Source organism: Clinocottus analis, unplaced genomic scaffold (assembly GCF_023055335.1).
Source record: "Clinocottus analis isolate CAN_PGR_092001 unplaced genomic scaffold, fCliAna1.0.p SCAF_23, whole genome shotgun sequence".
In the NCBI taxonomy this organism is placed as follows: Eukaryota; Metazoa; Chordata; class Actinopteri; order Perciformes; family Cottidae; genus Clinocottus; species Clinocottus analis.
In genome coordinates, this window is record NW_027175965.1 from 3807759 (window position 1) to 3827202 (window position 19444).

The 19444-nt window shown below is 45.3% G+C and overlaps 1 protein-coding gene across 2 annotated transcripts in view; it reads right to left on the reverse strand.

Annotated features, from left to right (window-relative positions):
• Positions 1–14021, reverse strand: part of LOC137793481 (pre-B-cell leukemia transcription factor 1-like) — a 58276-nt gene extending 44255 nt beyond the window's left edge. For both annotated transcript variants that reach the window (XM_068589661.1, XM_068589660.1), the window contains exons 1-2: positions 13495–14021; positions 12444–12517 (exon numbers count right to left, since the gene is read on the reverse strand). In XM_068589661.1, the coding sequence (XP_068445762.1) occupies positions 12444–12517; positions 13495–13682 (262 nt within the window). In that variant the 5' untranslated portion in view covers positions 13683–14021. The remainder of the gene's footprint in view (positions 1–12443; positions 12518–13494) is intronic.
• Between the last annotated feature and the right edge of the window lie 5423 nt (positions 14022–19444).

A 19444-nucleotide genomic window follows, 5' to 3' on the forward strand; every position in this document is an offset into this window, starting at 1 on the left:
CCGTTCCTCAAAGGACACAATAAAGCTGTCAGTCAGCGTGTCAGTCAGTCAGGAGGCAGCCCCCCGTCTGTAATGCTGTTGGACTTGGACGGTCTTCTCTGGCGGATGCTCCGCGTCTGACACGTGAACGCTCTCCGGCGCTCTGACGGGCCTCGGGGTCTCCGGCAATATGGCGCCGGCGAATGGCGCGGCGGAGAGAGTTGACCCTACTTTTTTTTTTTCCGTGGGTTGCTCGGCATCAAATGTGAGGCTCCGTCGCAGCGGGGCGTCTGCCCCCGAGGGGGCGGGGCTGGGGTTGCTGACACCTGTCTCTCCCAGGACGAGCCCGCCTTTGTGACGCGGGGGGCGTCCGGGTTCTGCTGTCGGGACAGACCCGAGACAGATATGACAGGGGCCGCTGATGCTGACAGGGGCCAGGCGGCACGCTGGGAGCGGCGCGGCCGTCAAAACGGCGGGCAAGGCTTCCGCGCTGCTCACTGGGCCTGCACCAAGACCCGCAGCTGGCAGCTGAGAAGCCTCGGGCGCCGTGCAGCGAGAGCAAGGCGGCTCCTCAGCAATGCTAATCGCTGTTGCACGGTGGGGCCGCCAAAACACACAAAGAAGGGAATGAAGCATTTGACTGCGCGTTCGCAGGGGGAAGGGAAGGAGGGACTCCTACGAGACTTTAAACCCGGCAGACGCGAGAGCGCCCCGGATCCCTTCGTGATGTGGACCTCGAGCTCGGCACGCTTACATTTCATGAGCCCCATTCAAGAATTGTTATCAGGTCCGCAGATTCAACTCGCCGGACCCGATAAGACTCCGCCCCCCGGTAGTCGTAGAAGCCAGCGCGTCGTGGCTGTCGAGGTACAGCGGAGAAATCCTTGCTCACTGACCACGGTTAGAACAATATGACTAATTGGCCTAGTTTCCCTTTTAATTAATCATGGCTCGCTGACAGCTACCTGTGCCACACATCATCATTAGTCAAGAGGAGAGCAAGTCCCAGCTACATATGATAAGAGAGGAGGATACACCTCATCAACTCATTTCCCTCCATTTTCTTTTTTTTTTTTACAGCAACAAAGCAGTTGCAGAAGATTTTTTTTCCGCCTGTTCTTTTGGCATTGTCTGAGGATAGTGTTGGGGGATATCACGATATATACTGGGAGACATCATTTTGAGGTTTTTACCATTTCTTCCATTGCAGATATAGCGTTTTGACTCTTCAGTTGACCCCTGTGCCAAGATACATGTGGCTTTTGCTTAGCTGTTGTTTTTCGGGGCCACAACCCTCCTGTTTGTCGTGTTTGGGCGTCGTGGTACGGCGCTGTCCGTAGTGCTGAAACGGAGCTGACGAACACCTAAATATTAAGGCTGATTTTTTTTTTAGAGAATCGTTCATATGTTCAAAAACGCTCCACAAGTGCTAGTTTCTAATGTGAGTGCTCTGAGTTATACGTGTATTTTGAGTAGCCTTGTGTGGTTGTTGTTGTTATTTAGCTTTTTTGAGGCTGGTGCATAATTAAATCAATAAATTACATTTTATGGGGGAAAAACTACAGCCGCAAGTATAACATTACCGTAACAGCCACAGATGAAGAGCAAAGCTATGAAAACAAGAGACATAAGATGCAATAAACTCAAATTAAAAACAGAAAGGATCATTTGATCTGTGTTCCATAATTTCTGTTATTTGGACAACCATCTGTGCGCCTCCTTTCTTAGCTCCATTCAGAACGAAGGGATGAACTTAATTACAGGGCAACACGCTGTCCACAGAACGCTCAACAGAAATGCACGTGTCACAACAAAAGTCATTGTTCCGGTCCCTCACCGAGAACCGACGCTGCCTCTCAGGACTCGGGAAGCCAGCAGATGATTGACAGCTCCATCTTTTAAAGGGGCTATCCAACAAAAAGGCAGAGAGGGAGCGAGAGAGAGAGAGAGAGAAAGAGAGAGAGAGAGAGAGAGAGAGAGAGAGGCCATCCCCGCCCACTCAGTTGAATGCATTTGGAGACCAGCGGTTAAAGGAAGCATAATAAAACATCTTAAAGAGACGGATACGGAAAAAGAAAATGAAGCCTCTCAGACGCAGATTCATGTTGAGAAATACTGATCCTAACCCACCTCTTATTGGACTCAACAGTCAGTTCAGGCTTTAACTTTTTTTAACAACTACCCATATGTGCGTCTGATCTCACTCATAAGGGGATGATTACCACTTCCATTAGGCGACAAACACGTTGTTACGTTCAGGATATTGTACCCTGCTCATGTTACCTCGAGATGTGGGCGGTAGAAATAAACGCACTGGAATATTGTCTCCCCTCCATTTCCAGAGGAAAGTTAGAATACATACATGTGGAAAGAGAGGTTGATGGATATCGTGTGAAACCTGAAAAAAAAAGGAGTTGTTCGGGTAATAGCCCGCCTGAACTCACACAAATAAAGGTTCCACAGCACCGTGCTGACATCGTTGGAAATGAAGAGAAATGTAGCGAAGTAAAATTCTCTACAAGCTGTTAATATTTCATGAGTAGCCATTCTGACACTGTCAGTATACCTAATTTGTACAGCAGGCAAAGAGAGGGGGAGGTAAAAGATGTGGAGGGGGAGGTAAGTAAAATAAAAGAAGGTGGGGGGCAGTGGGGGTAAGAGACGCGGAATAAATGGAAGAAGATATAGGATGAAGGTGGATAAAGTGTCTCTGGAAAGACATTCGCACGAGCCGCGCTGGCTGACAGGGATTTCTTTTTTTTTTGGAAGTCAGCATAGTACAAAGAACATTTGAAATGGCCCATTTAACAGCACTGTACTCCACTCCCAGCCGATGCCACCATTTGCATACTTCACATCAGACGAAGATGGATGGTGAGAATCAATGTCACTGAGATGAGCGTTTTATCAAGGTTACGCTATCCTCCAAACTCCTAAAACCTCTTCATCTCATCCCTGTTGTCGGAATATTAACTTATCAACACGATCTTTTTACAGCCGAGGCGGGAGCAATGTGCATTCATCAGCGGCGACGGCGGTGACAGGGCGGCCAGCTGGCTTTTAGAACGGCAACTAATGACTACTTTGACTATCAATTAATCTCCCAATTATTATTTTCTGATTGACTCATAATCGTTTAGCGTTTGGAATGACAGGAAATAGTCAGAGGTGCCCATCACATTGGTGACGCTTTTGAATCGCTCGTCCAAAAAACACCAATGTGTATAATTTAACATTGTACGCATATAATAACAATTATACAAGAGAAATGTGAGGAGCTGTAAGTATTTGTTCCCGGTTACATTGTTTTTCAAGGGCACGATCAATGCTGTCGGTAGACTTCATATTTTTAGATAATCTGAAGAGTTTGTGCGTTAGGCCGACGGCATGATGGGAAGAACAGAAGAAGAAAAAGCACCCTTGATTCTGACTGTGTTTACACTGATAACCTTGTAGTCACACCATATCAGCGGCCTAAATCAGCTTCTTTTGCTGCGTCGGACATTTTTAACCTTTAAAATGGCCAAATCTGTTGTATTTGTTAATATTGGATTCAGTTTTGATGCGACTGCCAGTGGCGGTGCGTTTGCTGCCATCCTGCTAACAGTTTGTTGGCGAGCTGCAGCTTTTTTCTCACCGAGGGGGAGATACTGTCACGATCTACGTCTCCAACTTGCAAGCCGTAATTGTGTTTTAAATAATAGCACATGCACTCGCATTAGCCAGACCAAAATGTTTTAATGTTGTCAGTTACTCATTAGGCCTGCATTGCATTGCATCGTTAGAGAGCAAACCCAGGACTTTAACCCATGAGACCGCTGTTCCTGTCCCAACAGTGTCATTGTCATTGTTGACTCATTCAAATTTAAGTAGTTTTGTTGCAGAAACATTAATGAGTAATTTGATTGTGGTTTTGTTTTTTGCTTTCAATTCACAACCAACATGAGTCACGCGTTTAATATTGCGACCGTAATCTGTGAGTTCCTCTCAAAAACATGTCTGTTTGCCCTTTTCATTGGTTTACTGCACTCGAAAAAGAAGCTAGTCTATTCCTGTATCATTTCAGCATGAGTTTGTAACACTCAGCGGGTCCCCCCTCCCCCCAGGAAAAACAGTAATGGCCCCATTTCAACCACCTCCTAGACAACCCTGCCTCAAACAGCGCTCCCATCCCACCCTGTGCCGCCCGTGTTCAGTGGAACATCATTATCCGTCTCTCTCTGCACGGCTACAGAATCCTTCCCTGTCTGCATGATTAGCTGCTGGTTCCTCATTAATGGAGGTGAGGACTGAACTTCCATTTCAAGCCTTCGTGACTCCCACCTTTGCTTCAGTCCACGAGTCATAAAAATGTCACGGCAGCCACAGAGGCCCCCAGTCCGAGGGAGGGCGGGGGATGGGGGGAACACGTGAATCCAGCGGGGCAGATGCGGCCGGTGGTTACAGTTCGAAGGTCGCCAAGGCGTCTCTGCGTGTGACTTCCCACAAGCCCGCCCTCTCCAACTCCGCCCGAATGCGACTTCAGCCAAGTGCACATCCAGCGTTAGCTCCCCCGGTGTAACGTGGCACCGTGGAGAGAAAGTGACAGACCATTTATAAAACAGGAAGAGGAGCTAACTACAGTAAGCACGAGCTATTTCTGGAGGAGGATGTCTGCGAATAGCAAAGACATGTCAAGAGCCAACGGGTCCAGCGGTGAAGTAAAAGCACTTAAAAGAGAAGTAAAAAGGCTTTCGCCGAGTGCAGGAGAAAGCTCCCAAGTTCCCGCGTCTGCGATCCGACCCGGACGCCGCCACCCACCGCTGACGTCGCAGGCCATTTTCAAAGTTTCCCCGCTATTGTCGCTGGCGTCGGCACCGGGACGGCGTCCAAGAACCACAATGCCTTTCTGCGACGGAACATTTGTTTCCTTTCAGGATGACGGGGGCACCCCCCCCACCCACCGCCCCCTCTTCCGACGTGCTCCGACATTTTTCTATCCTGCCATGTTTCATGACAGTTTATTTTGGGAAGCGCAGGTTTGGCACCTGAGACACTGAGAGCTGACAAAGCACTGTGTGTCACTTCAATGAGGCCAGTCGGTGCCATGACGGTGCCATGACGGTGCCTCTGGCCGCGCCGTGCTGCAAGATGGACAACACTGCGCCGAATGTCTTGGCAAAGCAGGCGAGGCGGCATCAGCTGTTTGCACGATTGCGTCCTCGGAGTGGAACGAGGCAACGGTGCAATCTCTAAATCCGAGGCTGCTGCGGGAGGGAACCCCGCCTCCGATTAAGCGGACGTTAATAAAATGTGAGCTGCCGCGCGCGCTGGACCGGTCACCACACCAGGGTGTTTCTCGGTTTCTCGGCCCAAAGCATGCTGGGAATAGATCCAGCACATCTAGCCGAGGTGAGACAATAGCTGGAGGAATGAGAATGGGAATGGAGGAATGGGTTTTGCTACTATTGGAGGAGAAGGAGTGAATACCAAAACAAACTCAAACTTCATTTGAATCATGGAGATTGGACTTGAGGTGCATCCGGCCACCTCGGCCCTAAGATGGCGATACTGTCACGTCAGCGGCATCACGTTCTGCCACAATTTGGTCACTTTGGTGTTAAAGCCAAAATGCTTGTGTCAGATAGTTTCTGCAAATTTTCTCCTCTTTTTTTTTAATCTTCCTGTCAGCGTTTGACAAACAACTCCCGCTGGAGTACAAGGCGCCACCTGTTGCATTCACACGCTGGGGATTTTTTAAACAAATGATTACAGATTGAATATCATTTTGAATTTTCAAATCAAAGTGACATGATTAGAGGAATTAAAGTCAGGGTTATTTTCCTGGGAATCAGGATATTGTGATGAGCTACCGCGCTCAGCGCGGTAAATGAAGCGTATGGAAATGTGCGTTCGGATTTTAATGAACGCTTTTGTGTTCCAGCACAAAAAGTGTGAGTTAGGAGATGTGGAAAAACTTTTTTTCTGCTGAGGGAAACCCAACTCGAGTGAATAACAGCCATCACAGTCCCAGTAAGAAGAACGAAAGCTCTGATATTTACTCAATGCGCTGTTTCGGCCAATCGGGAGCCTCGGCCAGACGGAGACGAGTTATCAGATCTGTGGAAGCCTCTGATGCCACTCACTGAACGCTGTTTGTTTTTTTACAACTGCGCCGATTTGGACCGGGGATGGAACACTGTCTTCTCTCAGGATAGAAACATATCGCAAAAATGCGATAACTTTGTCTCACTACCCAACCTTGGAGTTGCAGTTTCCACGTATTTTAAGTGTTACATAAATCAAAAAAACACACGACCCAAACAAAGAAGAAAGCCTCACTGGCACACACACACACACACACACACACACACTCACACACACGCACAGGCGCGTACTGTAAAGTGACAGAGCAACTGCTTTGCCGTGTTAAATATCAGATGCAAATGAAAAGAGAAAATCTATCATGACTCTAATGCGGCCTGATAGGAGGGGGCGCACTCTCCTCTGAGGAGCCGAGCGGTGTGAGGAGGGTGATGTATGGAGGAGCTGGATGAGAGGTGAAAAGCGTAGCGAGACGGACGAAAGGGAGGGGTGGATTGCTGAGAGGGAAAGAGGGAGGGGGGAGGGGGGGTGCACTCCTGCCAGACTCCTGAGAGCCCAGGGCAAAAGTGGAATAAATGTTGATTAGTGTTGATTTTGTCCAACGAGCACCCGGCAACTGACAGTGGGACTAAGCTGCAGCGAAAGGGAACCATTAATCTTGGTCTGGTTTAAGTAGTGTATATTAATTTGTGTCATTTCCACTACGTGGAGAGAGGCCTCCCTCTCTCTTTTCCTCTCTCTTTCTTTTCCTCTCAGCGTCTACAAAGCCGTGGCAGCTTTTCGTGGCAAACGTACAGTGGACGCCTGGAGGGGGGAGGGGAGGGGGAGAAAAGTGGAGGAAATGAGATTCCGAACACTACATTACGGAAAATGAACTCCTTGGGGGGGGGGGGGGGTGTTGGTATGGCAACCACATCTAAATGTGCCGTTGCATGTTCAATTTAACACGCGGAGCGAGTTTGCAGACTTGATTAAATTCGTAACGTATTAAGAAAATCTGTATGGAAAAAAAAAAGAAGTACAAATACAAACAAAAACCTGCCGGGACTGAGATTATGAAGGAGAACAAGCAGAAAACCCAAACGGCCTTCACTGATCCTCTGCGCTCAACGTAACTTTTCTTTCTCCAAACTCTGCATTCCAGTTGAGGGGAGCATAAAAAACTAAAAAACATATAGCAACACAAATATATCCGTTAAAAGCGTGAGAGGAGGCTCATCAGCGTGGAGGAACTTCTCCTGGCAAGAAATCCCATCCCTCTCCCAGTGTACAAGTGATGTCAGCGTTAATTAACAAATGGCAGCGCAGTAAGATTCCTTTAATTAAGCTCCTTAATATGATTAACACGTATCAATTAGGCGACTGACAATTAGCATAATGTATAATGTAAGCACATTGTTCTATACTGTAATGGTATTAACGCACCATTTACGACGCTGTCACTCACTGATGATTCTGTGATTAGGGCTCTGCGTCGAAATGCAGGCAAAAGTCTGCATGCGCGCCCGGCGCCGGTGGATCAATACCCATTTTTCCCTGTATCTCCATCCTCGGAGCAGAATTAGACTTCAGATCTTGCTCTCCCTCTCTCTCAGTGGATGATTAAGCAGAGAGATTGGGGAAACAGCTGTGGCGGCGAGCTTAGCATCCCCCCTCCACCCCCCCCTACCCTCACCCTCCCTGAATGCTGCTGTGTCAGCATGGAGGAGACGGGGCCCACGACACAACGCTCGCCATCAGAGCAGCCGTCGACATGCAGACAAGCTAACGTTCACTTTTGCTGTCTGCTGGTTTGCACTCCCCGTGCAGATAATGCTTAAGATTGATGTTTGCTTCGAAATGAGGTGTCGTCACATCGCAGAATAATAGACAGATTGATGGGCAATGAAAATAATTGTTAGTTGCTGTCCTTTTTTTTTTTTTTTACGCTTATTTTCAATTTGAATGAAGTTGTATTTGATGGGGGAAGGCGGGGAGGAGGGGGTTCAATTAGTTGATGAGTTGCTTGGTGTGTAAAATGTGAACGTCAATCACAAACTTCCAGAGTCTTCAAACGTCTTGTCTCATCTCGAGCGGCAACGATCGGTCCCTTCATTGATTAGTCGATGGGCAGAAGATAAATCATTTTTTTCAAATTGACTAACGTTTACGTCCTTTTAAAAAGCAAAACCTGCCAAAATACAGAACTGAAGAAGAGGTTACCTTGGATAATATGCTTGTTGAATCAATTAGTCAAGACAATAATTGGCAGATTAATCGTGAGCAAAAGTAATATTTTTTGTTGCTTCGGGTTTTTGTCCGAGTTACAGTCCAGACCCTGAAGACGTTCAGTTCAAATGATCACAGGTAGAGGAATAAGGTGCAAAAAAAAACAACCTGTTATTCAAATCACGACTGAAAACGGTTAAATTACATGCCATAATCGTCAGAGATTCATTTTTGCATCATCTTACAGGACTATTCTCACTGTTATGGTGCGATGCCACTAGAAAAGCCACCTGATCACCCTTTTGGAGTGTTTACGCGGCGCCGTTCAGCCTCCGTTCCACAGACAGGCAGAAGCCGAGCGTCTGAGCGGGTCAAAGCAGTGAAGGCTTTCATGCACCTTCCATAATCAGACCTCCTGGCTCATTTCACCCTGTCAAGCGCTACTCGGCCGACCTCCGTAAAACACCCCGTTTTCACCTTTCAAAAAATAACATTACATCACTCGGCGAGTCATTTTTATAAATGAAGGATCCCCTTAGGCTGGAAACCTTACACTACACAAACACGAGGCGCCGCGAGAAAGCCGGCCTTTTGTTGAGGTTGGGAGTTAAACGGCGAGTCAGAGCCGCGCATTCACCGAGCGGCTCGGTCGAGGAGCGGTTCTGTTTGACACCGCTTGAGATTTATGATGTTGGTGAAGTGTTTACGGGGGGGGAGGGGGTCAAGGCGGCTCATTTTCCAAATCAGTTTGTCAAGCCTTTGCTTATCTAAAGAGGCCTTTTCATCAATCATATTAAGGGGGGGAAAAAACTGATGGTGAAGACCAAGAGAGAACAGTCCACCTTCAAAACATCTGCGCAGACCGGTGGATAGATTACATAGAGAGAGAGAGAGAGAGAGAGAGAGAGAGAGAGAGAGAAAAACTTGGATTGAGTCGTGTCATATTTGATTTTTGGTGCCTCTCTTTACCGAACTTGCTTTCAGTTAGTGGACGGATAAGGTTTCATGAGCCGAGCAGTCAAATTGTTTGGGTATATTTTTGGAAAGTCTTTGCCAGAACCTCACAGACGAGACATGTCAGGTTTTTTGTTTTTTTTTACCTTTGCTCCACATCTTGGACATGCAAGCACAATAATTAATATGCTTTGTGTATTTTATGCTTCGTCTCTTCTCAGGAATGTAATGCGCAACGCACACACACACACACACACACACACACACACACTAAGTCACGCTCTGTGTCTGAAAACCAGTATTCCTTTGAAGTAAAAAAGACAACCCAAATATGCCTGGAATGAAACCGGGTAAAGACAAAGTCGATGTCTGTCCAAAAAAAGACGAAGAAGAAGAAGAAAGAGGAAAAACAGGCGCTGGATTAAATAAAGTGCGAGTTTTCCTTGTCCCTTCCTCTCTGCTGTTGCTGCAGCATTGTGCTTGTTTACACTGCACAGTAATTCTGTTGGCCATCCCTCACTTCAGCTCGGTAAAAATACACAGAGCAGGTCAGAGGTTCAGGCCCTAGATCAACACTGGCATTGTGTCCTGCAGGTGCTGTCAGACGCTCGCTCCGGGGAGAAATATATATAAACACACACACACACACACACACACTCTCTCACAAGCAAACAGCGGCTCAGTGGATACGCACCGGCTCATGCGCTCGCGTGGTACCCGGGACTGAGAAGTTTCAACTGGTAGCCTGGAGGAGAAGCTGCACTCTCTCTCTCATGCGCACTCTGAAGTAGTTCAAAGCGGGACTGGGGAAAGCGAACAGGAGGAGGAGGCAGGAGAGTTTCAATCAGGTTCGTCACTAAGACTAAATAATGACGCACAAAAACACGAGCGAAGTGGCATCCTTTATCTTTCATTCAGCCTCCCGTCGAATGAGAGAGAAAGCCAAAGGACTTCCTTCGCTCGTGCCAACTTGAAAAACTACAAATGCCAGGATGCCACTAAGTTCCCCACTTTGGAACTTAAACTGAAGCGTTGATAAGTTATGAAATAGGTTTCAAACATCAGCAACTTTAACACACGTTTAAATGCAATTACCCAAGAAGACAGAGCCACTAGGGGGAGCAAAAAGCTGCGACCTCCTCTGAACATTTCAGAAGAGTTGGTTTTACCAAGACCCGAGCAAAGAAACACCATAAACGTCCAGATCTGGACCGCTTGGACCGACACTCAACCAGGAGAGTCAATTATTCATATATTGAATTGAAAAATCGCCCTGAGATAACTTCTGTGTTGATTCGGCGCGATATGCATAAATTATAATGGAATTCATTATCAAGCCCATGCTCTATATTTGATGAGTGGACCTAATGAAGCGAGTTTAAAACACAACATTCCTATCAAGGCTTTTCTTCTTCTTTCTTTCTCCCCAGTGTGTGCGGGAAATGATGGCTTTCGACAAGACTGCCGTGAGCGTGGAAGCGGATCTTGTTTTATTTACACCAAACCCGACAGTGACGAAGGTTAAGTCGTGTTTGGAGCACAATTACTTCTTTTTCGTAATGCCCCGGCACCATAATAGCAGATCGACCTCCAGCAGGATTAGCAGAGGGCTCATTAAGAAACACCAGAACCTTTGAAGTGATATGAAAAAAATGTTTTTAAAACAATCTTGAAATTACACCAGAATTAGAGAAACGGTTTGAACCGCATTAACCGCAAAGCGCGAACACTTAGAACAAAGCCGACCGGATGAAAAGGAAGACGACACAAACGAGACGAGCACCAGAGCTCCCAGCGAGCTGCACCTCATATTTATAGGTTGCCAGCTGAAAGGGAAGAGAATGGATTGTGCAGGCAGGAAGAGAGGTCCAGGCTACTTTGTACTCTCGGCAGAGCCGAACTTTGGATGAACTCCCGAAAAGCGCCAGGGAGTAAAACACTATGCATAACTGTGTCACCCCCTCTCCAAAAAGAAACCTACCAAGACAACAACAAAAAAAAACAAAAAAAAAGAGCAGAGGAGCGAGCCAGAAGGCTTCAAAAGGCCTCTCTCCCCACCCACCCTCCCCACTGCTCTCTCCCGAGGCAGTGGCCGACTCAAGATAAACTGCCGGGGCTTGCGGGTTCGGCAGCGAGGTGAGCTTCAATGGAAAAAAGAGAAACCCTGAATGAAAACATCCGTGAAAGCACCAGGCTAGAGTGTGATCACACAGGAGAAAAAAAAACGGCGTGTAAACAAGCGCCAGCCGCCGCGCAAAGGTCAAGTGTGAGCAAGTGCAACTTTGGAGACAATGGAAAGGAGCCCCCTCCTCATCCGCCAGCCATTCCACTTGATGTCATGCACTAACGAGTGTGAAAACGCACAGAAACGTGCACCGCCGCCTCCCGCACGCAGCAAAGCGGCAAACTTTTGGAGGGGTCCTATAGAGCGTTGGAGGGTTTCAAGGTCTGAGGTGCACTGAATTCCATCTGTGTACAATTTCTAAAATGTCACGTGGAGGGGGGTGGAAACATGACTTACGCCTCCCCATGTTGCGTTATTTCTCTCCTAGCAATTATTCCGCTGACACGTTCTCTCTCTCCACTGCTTTAATAGAGCGACACAACGCAGAACAGAAAGAGACGTTTTCACCAGACTTGACAGTTAACTCACAAGGGTGAGACATCAACGCGCTTGTGACAATTTTTGCTCAATACTCTCTATTATTCCACAATAGCATACTTTTTTCTTTTTTTTTTTAAACCCGCATTCATATTTTGACACCATAATTGATAAGGACTGCTCCAAGGTAATTGTCCACAGATCCTATTGTGAAAGAGTTGGGGGGGAAAAAAACACACAAAAAAACATGCAGACTTTATAGCTACAGGAGGAAACACATGTTGTGCGTGTCAGTGAAATGCATATTGAGAATTGTGTTGTGACTGAATGTCCAACATCAGGGTTCTCCTTTTGTGAATCTGAGTCTGAATAGCTCATTACACGGTGATGATAAAATAGCTCTCAGAAGAGCTGGTGCCTCTCTGGGGTGTTTTTTTCTTCTTCTTCTTCTTCTTCCTCATGCTTTAACTACTCGCTCCATCAGTGAACAGATACTGTATTCTTTCACCGCTGGCCGAGGGGACCCGGCAGCACTTCTTGCAGACAGTGTGTTGGACAACATCAGTGCACCGTGTGGAGCTCGCCTGCTCGTGGTGCAGAATGAACGTGAACGTACCTGTTTTCTCTTTGATTTCACACAAGACATTGAAAAGAGCTGGCTTCATTCTGTGGCAGTTGAGAGCGTGTTTCCTGAAACAGAGAAGTGGCTTCAGACTCTAAACCACAGAAACACACATCACATCTCAGAACATCTTCAACCTCGGCATTATTGGACAACGAGGCCGTCTGTATACTATCATTAAATATATATATATATATATATATATATATATATATATATATATATATATATATATATATATATACATATATATTTTAAGCTTTTAGATAAATACTACAACACATTTACAGGCCCAAATAAAACAACAATAACTGTATATGCACACAAAGAAACATTTTATTTAGCTGTGTCTGTTGTCCTGTGATTATTACATTTTACAATTTATATATATATATATATATTTATTTATATACATTATGACAAACTTTATCAATAAACAAAAACATTTGAAATGCACAACTTTGGTCCTTACTTAATTAAAAGTGGATGCCACAAGATGGATGAATTGTGAGAAAGTTGCATTGCTTTCTCTCGCCGCGCTGTAAACGAGCTGAAAGCCACTTCGCACTGCTACTCAGTAATTACATTTTCAAAATATTAATTAACCAGCCGTAATATTTTTGGGCTCTCGTGAATACACCAGGACTGGGTTTAAAGCGTAAAGTGCTTTAAAAAAAATAAAAATAAAAAGGAGAATAAAAAAAACCCATAAATACTCTCCGTAGGCGACACGTCGGCGTGTCCCAGTAATGACACCACATTCGTGCACTTTTTTTTATTTTCTCCTTCGGCGAGCGACTTATTTTTAAAAGCGCGGAGCTAATTTGCCCCCCGTTGTTTCATATCAGGCTCTTCCATGCACACGGCTGTGCAAAAAGCCCTCACATTTATTACACAATTCAAATTAAATTTAAAAAAAAAGTCTCATCGCACTGTGTAAATTTAGTAAGTCGCATTTTTCTTTAAATTGTCCTCCTTTTCTTTATTTTATTTTTTTTGCAACGTGTTTCTCCGCCGCCTCCCCCGGCAGTATACGGGTCTTTACCTGGCTTGAGCTTCGTCCAGACTCTGGTCCGTGATGGTCATGATTTGCTGTAAAATGTCTCCAATGTCCTGCTTCCTCCCGTCGCCGTCCGTCCCTCCGGTGCCCTCCTGCATGTGCTGCGGCAGGCCGGGGTGCCCTGCCATGCCTCCCCCCGTGTGAGAGTGCATCAACCGCGTCTGCTCGTCCATCTCTTCTTCCTCTCCTTCTCCTTCTTCCTTCTATCTAATTCTCTGTTGCGCTGCTGAAATCCTGCAAAAATACATATAAGAAGAAAAAGAGGGAGGAAAAAAAATAAAAAATCCCGGTGGTGTTTTGAATATTTGCGCCGCGCGCCCGGTCGTTTCCTCGCTGGGGCTTATTTCTTCTTCTTCTTCTTGTTCTTGTTCTTCTCTTCTTATTCTTCTGCTTCTTTTTCTGGCGGGGGTATCGGAGAGGAAAGCGGAGACACGAGTCCTCCTCCTCTGCTCTCTCTGGCTGTCTCTCCCCTCAGCTGGTCGGAGCTGAATGTGAAATTTGATCTGAACTGCCGTTGCCTTCACTGGAGTGTACGGCGTGCGTAAAGAAGAGAGAGGGAGGGAGAGAGGGAGGGAGAGAGAGAGAGAGAGAGAGAGAGAGAGAGTGAGAGAGAGAGAGAGAGAGAGAGAGAGAGAGAGAGAGAGAGAGAGAGACTGCTGATTTCTACTACTGACACGAACTAGGGCACGTTTTCTTGTAATGTGGCGCACTGATCCAAAATCCGCCCCCCCCCACCCCCACCCCCCTACATACACAACACTCTTCCTGCCAATTTACCACCCTCACACAAACACATACACACACAAAAAGCGTGTCTGTGAGAAATAAGGAGTGTGGATTGATTTCACTCACTCACATCCCCTCGTCATGTACAGTACAGGCTGGGCAGGCAGAGAGCATGGGAGTCAGACTCCGCCTACGCGACATGATTGGGAATATAAGACCGTTTAGCCCCACCTTGAGGTGCCTCTCGTGAAACGTCGATCATTGGACTGTGGAGGTGGGATGCAAGGGAGAAGCTTGGGTGAGCGGTGGGAGGGGGGGCCGCCTTCCCTCCAGAGAGGGTAGAGACGGTTCGGAGTGGCAGCAGGGTGATGAATAGAGCCTGAACTCCAAATAAATAACAGCGGCTGACACATAAGGTCTGCTTTAGTCTCCCCTCATGACCTCAGCGAGAGCACCCAAGGGCTCCACGGGAGACGGTTTTCCTTCCGGGCTGTGCCAAGATGCTAGGCACACCAATCAAAACTATTGGCAAGCGCTTTTCATTTGTTATAATTATAAGAGAGTTAATGTGATTGGAGATTTATGGCTTGGAGTAGAAGAAGAAAAAAAAAAATTCACCCTGACAATGAGACACCTTATGTTTGAGATATTCACATTTAATTTTTCTTTCTTTTTTTTAGACGTCACATCTCATTCTTACACTCAAACACGCGTGTGTTTGTCGCAGCACTGGGCAGCGGGCGCCTCGACTCTGCTCCTTCGTTTTCAGGTATGTTGCAGGGCTCTGCTTGGCTGACTTTGGCAGGGTCCTCCTAATGTAAGGCGGTGACCCATGTTGCGCAGCCAAGCAGCAAGGCCCGAGTGTGTCTGGCCAGGCTGAAAAGTGCCCTTCAGGCCCAGTGCTGCCTCACTGCCGCTGCTCTCCTCCGCCACTGAGAGCCATTCAGAGGGAAGAGAGGAGGAGGAGAAGGAAGAGGAGGAGGGGCAAGAAAACAAAAAAATTACAAAAACACAAACAAAAAAGCTCCAACGAGCTAAAGTATGAACAGTGTTGTGCAAATCACCAACCTGTATGTGTGTATACATGAGTGACTCACATAAGGAGGAAGGTATGTAAAGACTTATAAGAGTGCCAGTGTTTCAGTGTGTGCAGCTGAGAGACGCTGTTAGATGGGTGGATGACCTCCTTTTTAATATAGAAAAATAAAGAATTTTTAAAAATAAAATGAGATTCTCTCCGTAAACGACGCATTTCTTGGTAAATTACCACCACCTATAGATCAGCGACAGAATGTAAAAACGTTGGTGATCGGGCGGCAACTTCTAGGACTGAAAAGTGCATTATTTATAATGGCCATTAGGGGGCGCCTCCTCTGGCTGAAAACATAAAGAAACATTTTTCAGTTGATTTATTACCTCAGTAAACATGGTAAACACAAGTTTATGGACTCAATTACCAGTTTCAAGTCATCATCAATGCAGCATGATGTTCATCTCGTAAATTAGAGGAATTCAGAGAAAAATAGACAACAACTTCACTTTTCACTTCATTTAATTGTAACAAGCAAAAATGTGTTATTAAGCTTTTGGTTGTAGTTCGGGTGTGTCCCATGTCACTTCTGGCTGCAAAAAAACAAAAACAAAATGCCGACAGGCAAAACAGAAGTCCACAAAACCCGTAGGTGAATCACCGTGATCCACATCTTGTCTACGGCTATAGCAGTGGTTCTAGATCTGGGGGTCGGGACTCCCAAAGGGATCACACGATCATTTCAGCGGGTCACCAGATGGTTTGAGGAGAAAACAAATAAAAGAACATATCAAACAAGTAAAATAACATATTTTAGACTGGGGAATGTTTTTATTTATTGCATTGCCAAAACCAGTGATATAATTAGCCTAAGCATAGATTCTATTGAGTGTTTGTGAGAGTAAAAATGTGCCTGAAGATGAGTTTCTAACTGGGGGATTTCCTGATTATTCTTGAGGGGGTTGCGAGTCAAAAAAGAGAACTACTGCTCTCTAGAGACAGCGCACAATTAAAATCCACCCAGACCAGAGGGGGAAACTATTCAATGCTCTCTATTGACTTTGTAATGCGTGAAGGTGCCCCCTTGTCTCTTTGGTCAGCTATCATGCAACAGAAAAATGCCTCAAAGCTGCTCTGTGGTGAGAGGCGCTAGCAACAAGGTAAAGAACCCAGAACTAAGTTTTTAGAAACTGCTGAACCAAAACATATGACAATACAGGCAATAGCATATGAGTCATCAGCAGGAAGGAGAGGAAAATGTGGGACCCGACAGTATGAAGGCACAACGTTACGTGTCCAGCAAGCATTTGGTCAAAATGTCAGCTTTACTTTGACTACATTTCTGTCACGATAAAGTATTTTGGCAGTATAATACTTGTGTTACAATAGAATACAGAAAGCTGTGCAGTATTATGTTTGCAAGTGTTTAACCTCACCACAGTAACGTGCTCACACATAGCTAACATTAGCTCGCTAACAGCTAACTGCCTCTATATTGCTGCCATTTCTGCTCATGCATCACAATAAATAACACATGGACTCAGGCATAAAAACACGACTTCAAAGTGCTCCAAAAGCAAAGTAAACTACTCAAGAAGTTGTTTGAGAAAATAGGTTGAGAATCTGTAAATGTTTACTAATTTGAGTTTGAAAGGTCTGTAAATGTATCCAGTTTGAAACTTGAGGTCCTGATGAGTGACAGGCTGTAAACACTCCACAATACAATAAAAGCAACTATTTTACCATTTTATTAAGGCTGTTTCATTGTAAAAACATGGCCTGATTGATATTAATCTATTTAAAAATCATCGAGCTACAGATTTTTCTCCCTCACAATTCAAGATATACAACTGGGATGCCCCCATCGGAATTCCTCTGTACAACTATTAGCATATTTGAGTTTGAGGTGTAGTGGCAGTGACATCTCAGACTGTCTTCCTAGGCCTCAGGTGGAGCCGTAGTGCAATCCTGGAGCTAGGTACCTTCCCTGTAGGAGCTCCTGTGAAGCGCCGGCTATGTAAATTGGGAGCAGAATATGTATGATGGATAATGGTAAGTGTGGTAAGTTTCCCTGCCATCTGCTCAGTTGTAGAATAATGAGAATACCTGAGGGGGTCTCTGTTACACCAACATCCATATGACTCCTCAACATCTGCTAAGTTACGTTAGCGGGGCATTTAGAAATCTAAATATATGCTGGTACTTTCCGGGTACATGGCAAGGCAAACAAATCACAGAGCTGGCAGTGATCTTCATCCATTCATTGCCAGGCTGATGTATGATCAGCCACTCACTAGTGATAAAACAGGAAATGCTTCTAGAGGTCCTGTAAAGCGCTTAATTTGCAGCGGAGACATAAGCGATATATTATGGAGCGTGCCGTGGAATGCACTAATTTCCCAGTCCAGGGTACCGTCGACATAAGTAGGATTCTGTGATGCAGTCACAGTTATTAAAAGTAACAAAGGCAGACTCGAACAGCAGTGGCAAATATAACGCCCAGGTGTAGGACAGATCAGCAGCTTTAGACTGCGGTTCTTCCAGGTGCTAGGCAGTGGACAAAACCTTCAAGGAAACTAACTGACGAAAGAAAATCCACAAATGTTGTCATTTAACCGGATATTATTTATTGCCTCCATTTTAGGATTTGATCTGAAAGGATTTTAGCTGATCTATGTGAGAGAAATGAATCCTTCTGAAGGAAAGTCTGGGCTGTTGTAATGAGGGCCATTGTTTTCTTAATTTTTTACATTTGTTTTGTTTTCATTTTATATAAAAACAATGTTTGAATGTATATATATTTATATATATATATTTAAAAGTATGTATTCGTATGTATGTATTATATTATATATGAGCTTTGTTTACACACTTATTATTTAAAGTGTTTTATATCTAGCCAAAGTCCAGATGCGATTTAACAAACTTTTGTTTACACTTAGCCACATAAATGCATCTTTGTTAACGTGCACGTCATAAATCTATTCACATCTGACTTGGTTTTCTCTGAGTTTACTCGTCTTCACAGGCCCAGACTCACGCCGCTCCCTCACATTCATGCATTCAATAGTTGTACTGATCAGGGATCAGGTGGGGTGCTATCGGGCAGCAACGTCCGGCTCTGAAAAGTGAATCCAATGCAGAAGCGCCATAAATTTACCTTATTATTAATGTCCAGCTCTGATGGTGAAAAGAAGTCTGATTGTATAAAAGTCTATGAGAAAATGACTCTATACTTCTCACTTGATTTATTGCCTCGGTAAACATTGTAAACTTGAGTTTATGGTTTCAATCACTCGTTTCAAGTCTTCTTCAATATACAGCATGATGTCCATTATTGAAATATGGTCCCATTAAGGGTAAAGGAGTGAATAAAGCAGGTGCATGTGCTTTGGCCTGGCTCGGTGAGTTGACTGAGTTTTCCTTAACCCTTTCACAGTGTGTTTGTTTTTCGTTCATGAAAGTAAATTATGACCTTCTCGGTCGCCGAGAAAATTATCTTTCTGGAATTCAGCGTTTGGTTGTACTTAGCTTCACACTCTTGTGTGACTTCTGGTTGTAAAAGATGTTCACAAACCAATGGCTGACGTCTAAGGGACCACTTCCACTTATTACACAGTCTATGGTCGGGTACTATAGAAAGATGCACATTTTCACACACGCACACACACACACATACACACACACACACACAGAGGTAATTTAGTGTTGCCAATTCACCTCACCTGCTTTTCTTCCATTTTTGTATTTCCTAATTCTTTCTAACTTTATTTGTTTAATCATGTCCATGTTCAGTCCTCCGTGCCCAGATTGTTACTTACAGAAGCACCAAACATTCAGTGGATTCCTTGACAAAGAAAGGAAAGAGAGAGAGAGAGAGAGAGAGAGAGGAGAAACTGAGAGAGCCATCACAACAAATGTGTTGTCATGTAGCTGTGCACAGTGGCACAATACGCTCGTAGTGTCTTAAGGAACATCCTACTTGAGATTTCAGTTCTGTAACGCACCAATGGAGGCACAAGCTTCCACATTTGTAGAATAATCTCTACAAGAACAAACTCGGACACTCAACAGGGCCGGGAATCCTCCTCAGAGCGATGGCCAGATAGCCATACAGGGAAAGCACAGAGGACGACTGGAGGACGACGGGACAGGCACCCGGTAGTGGGCTGGTTTCCA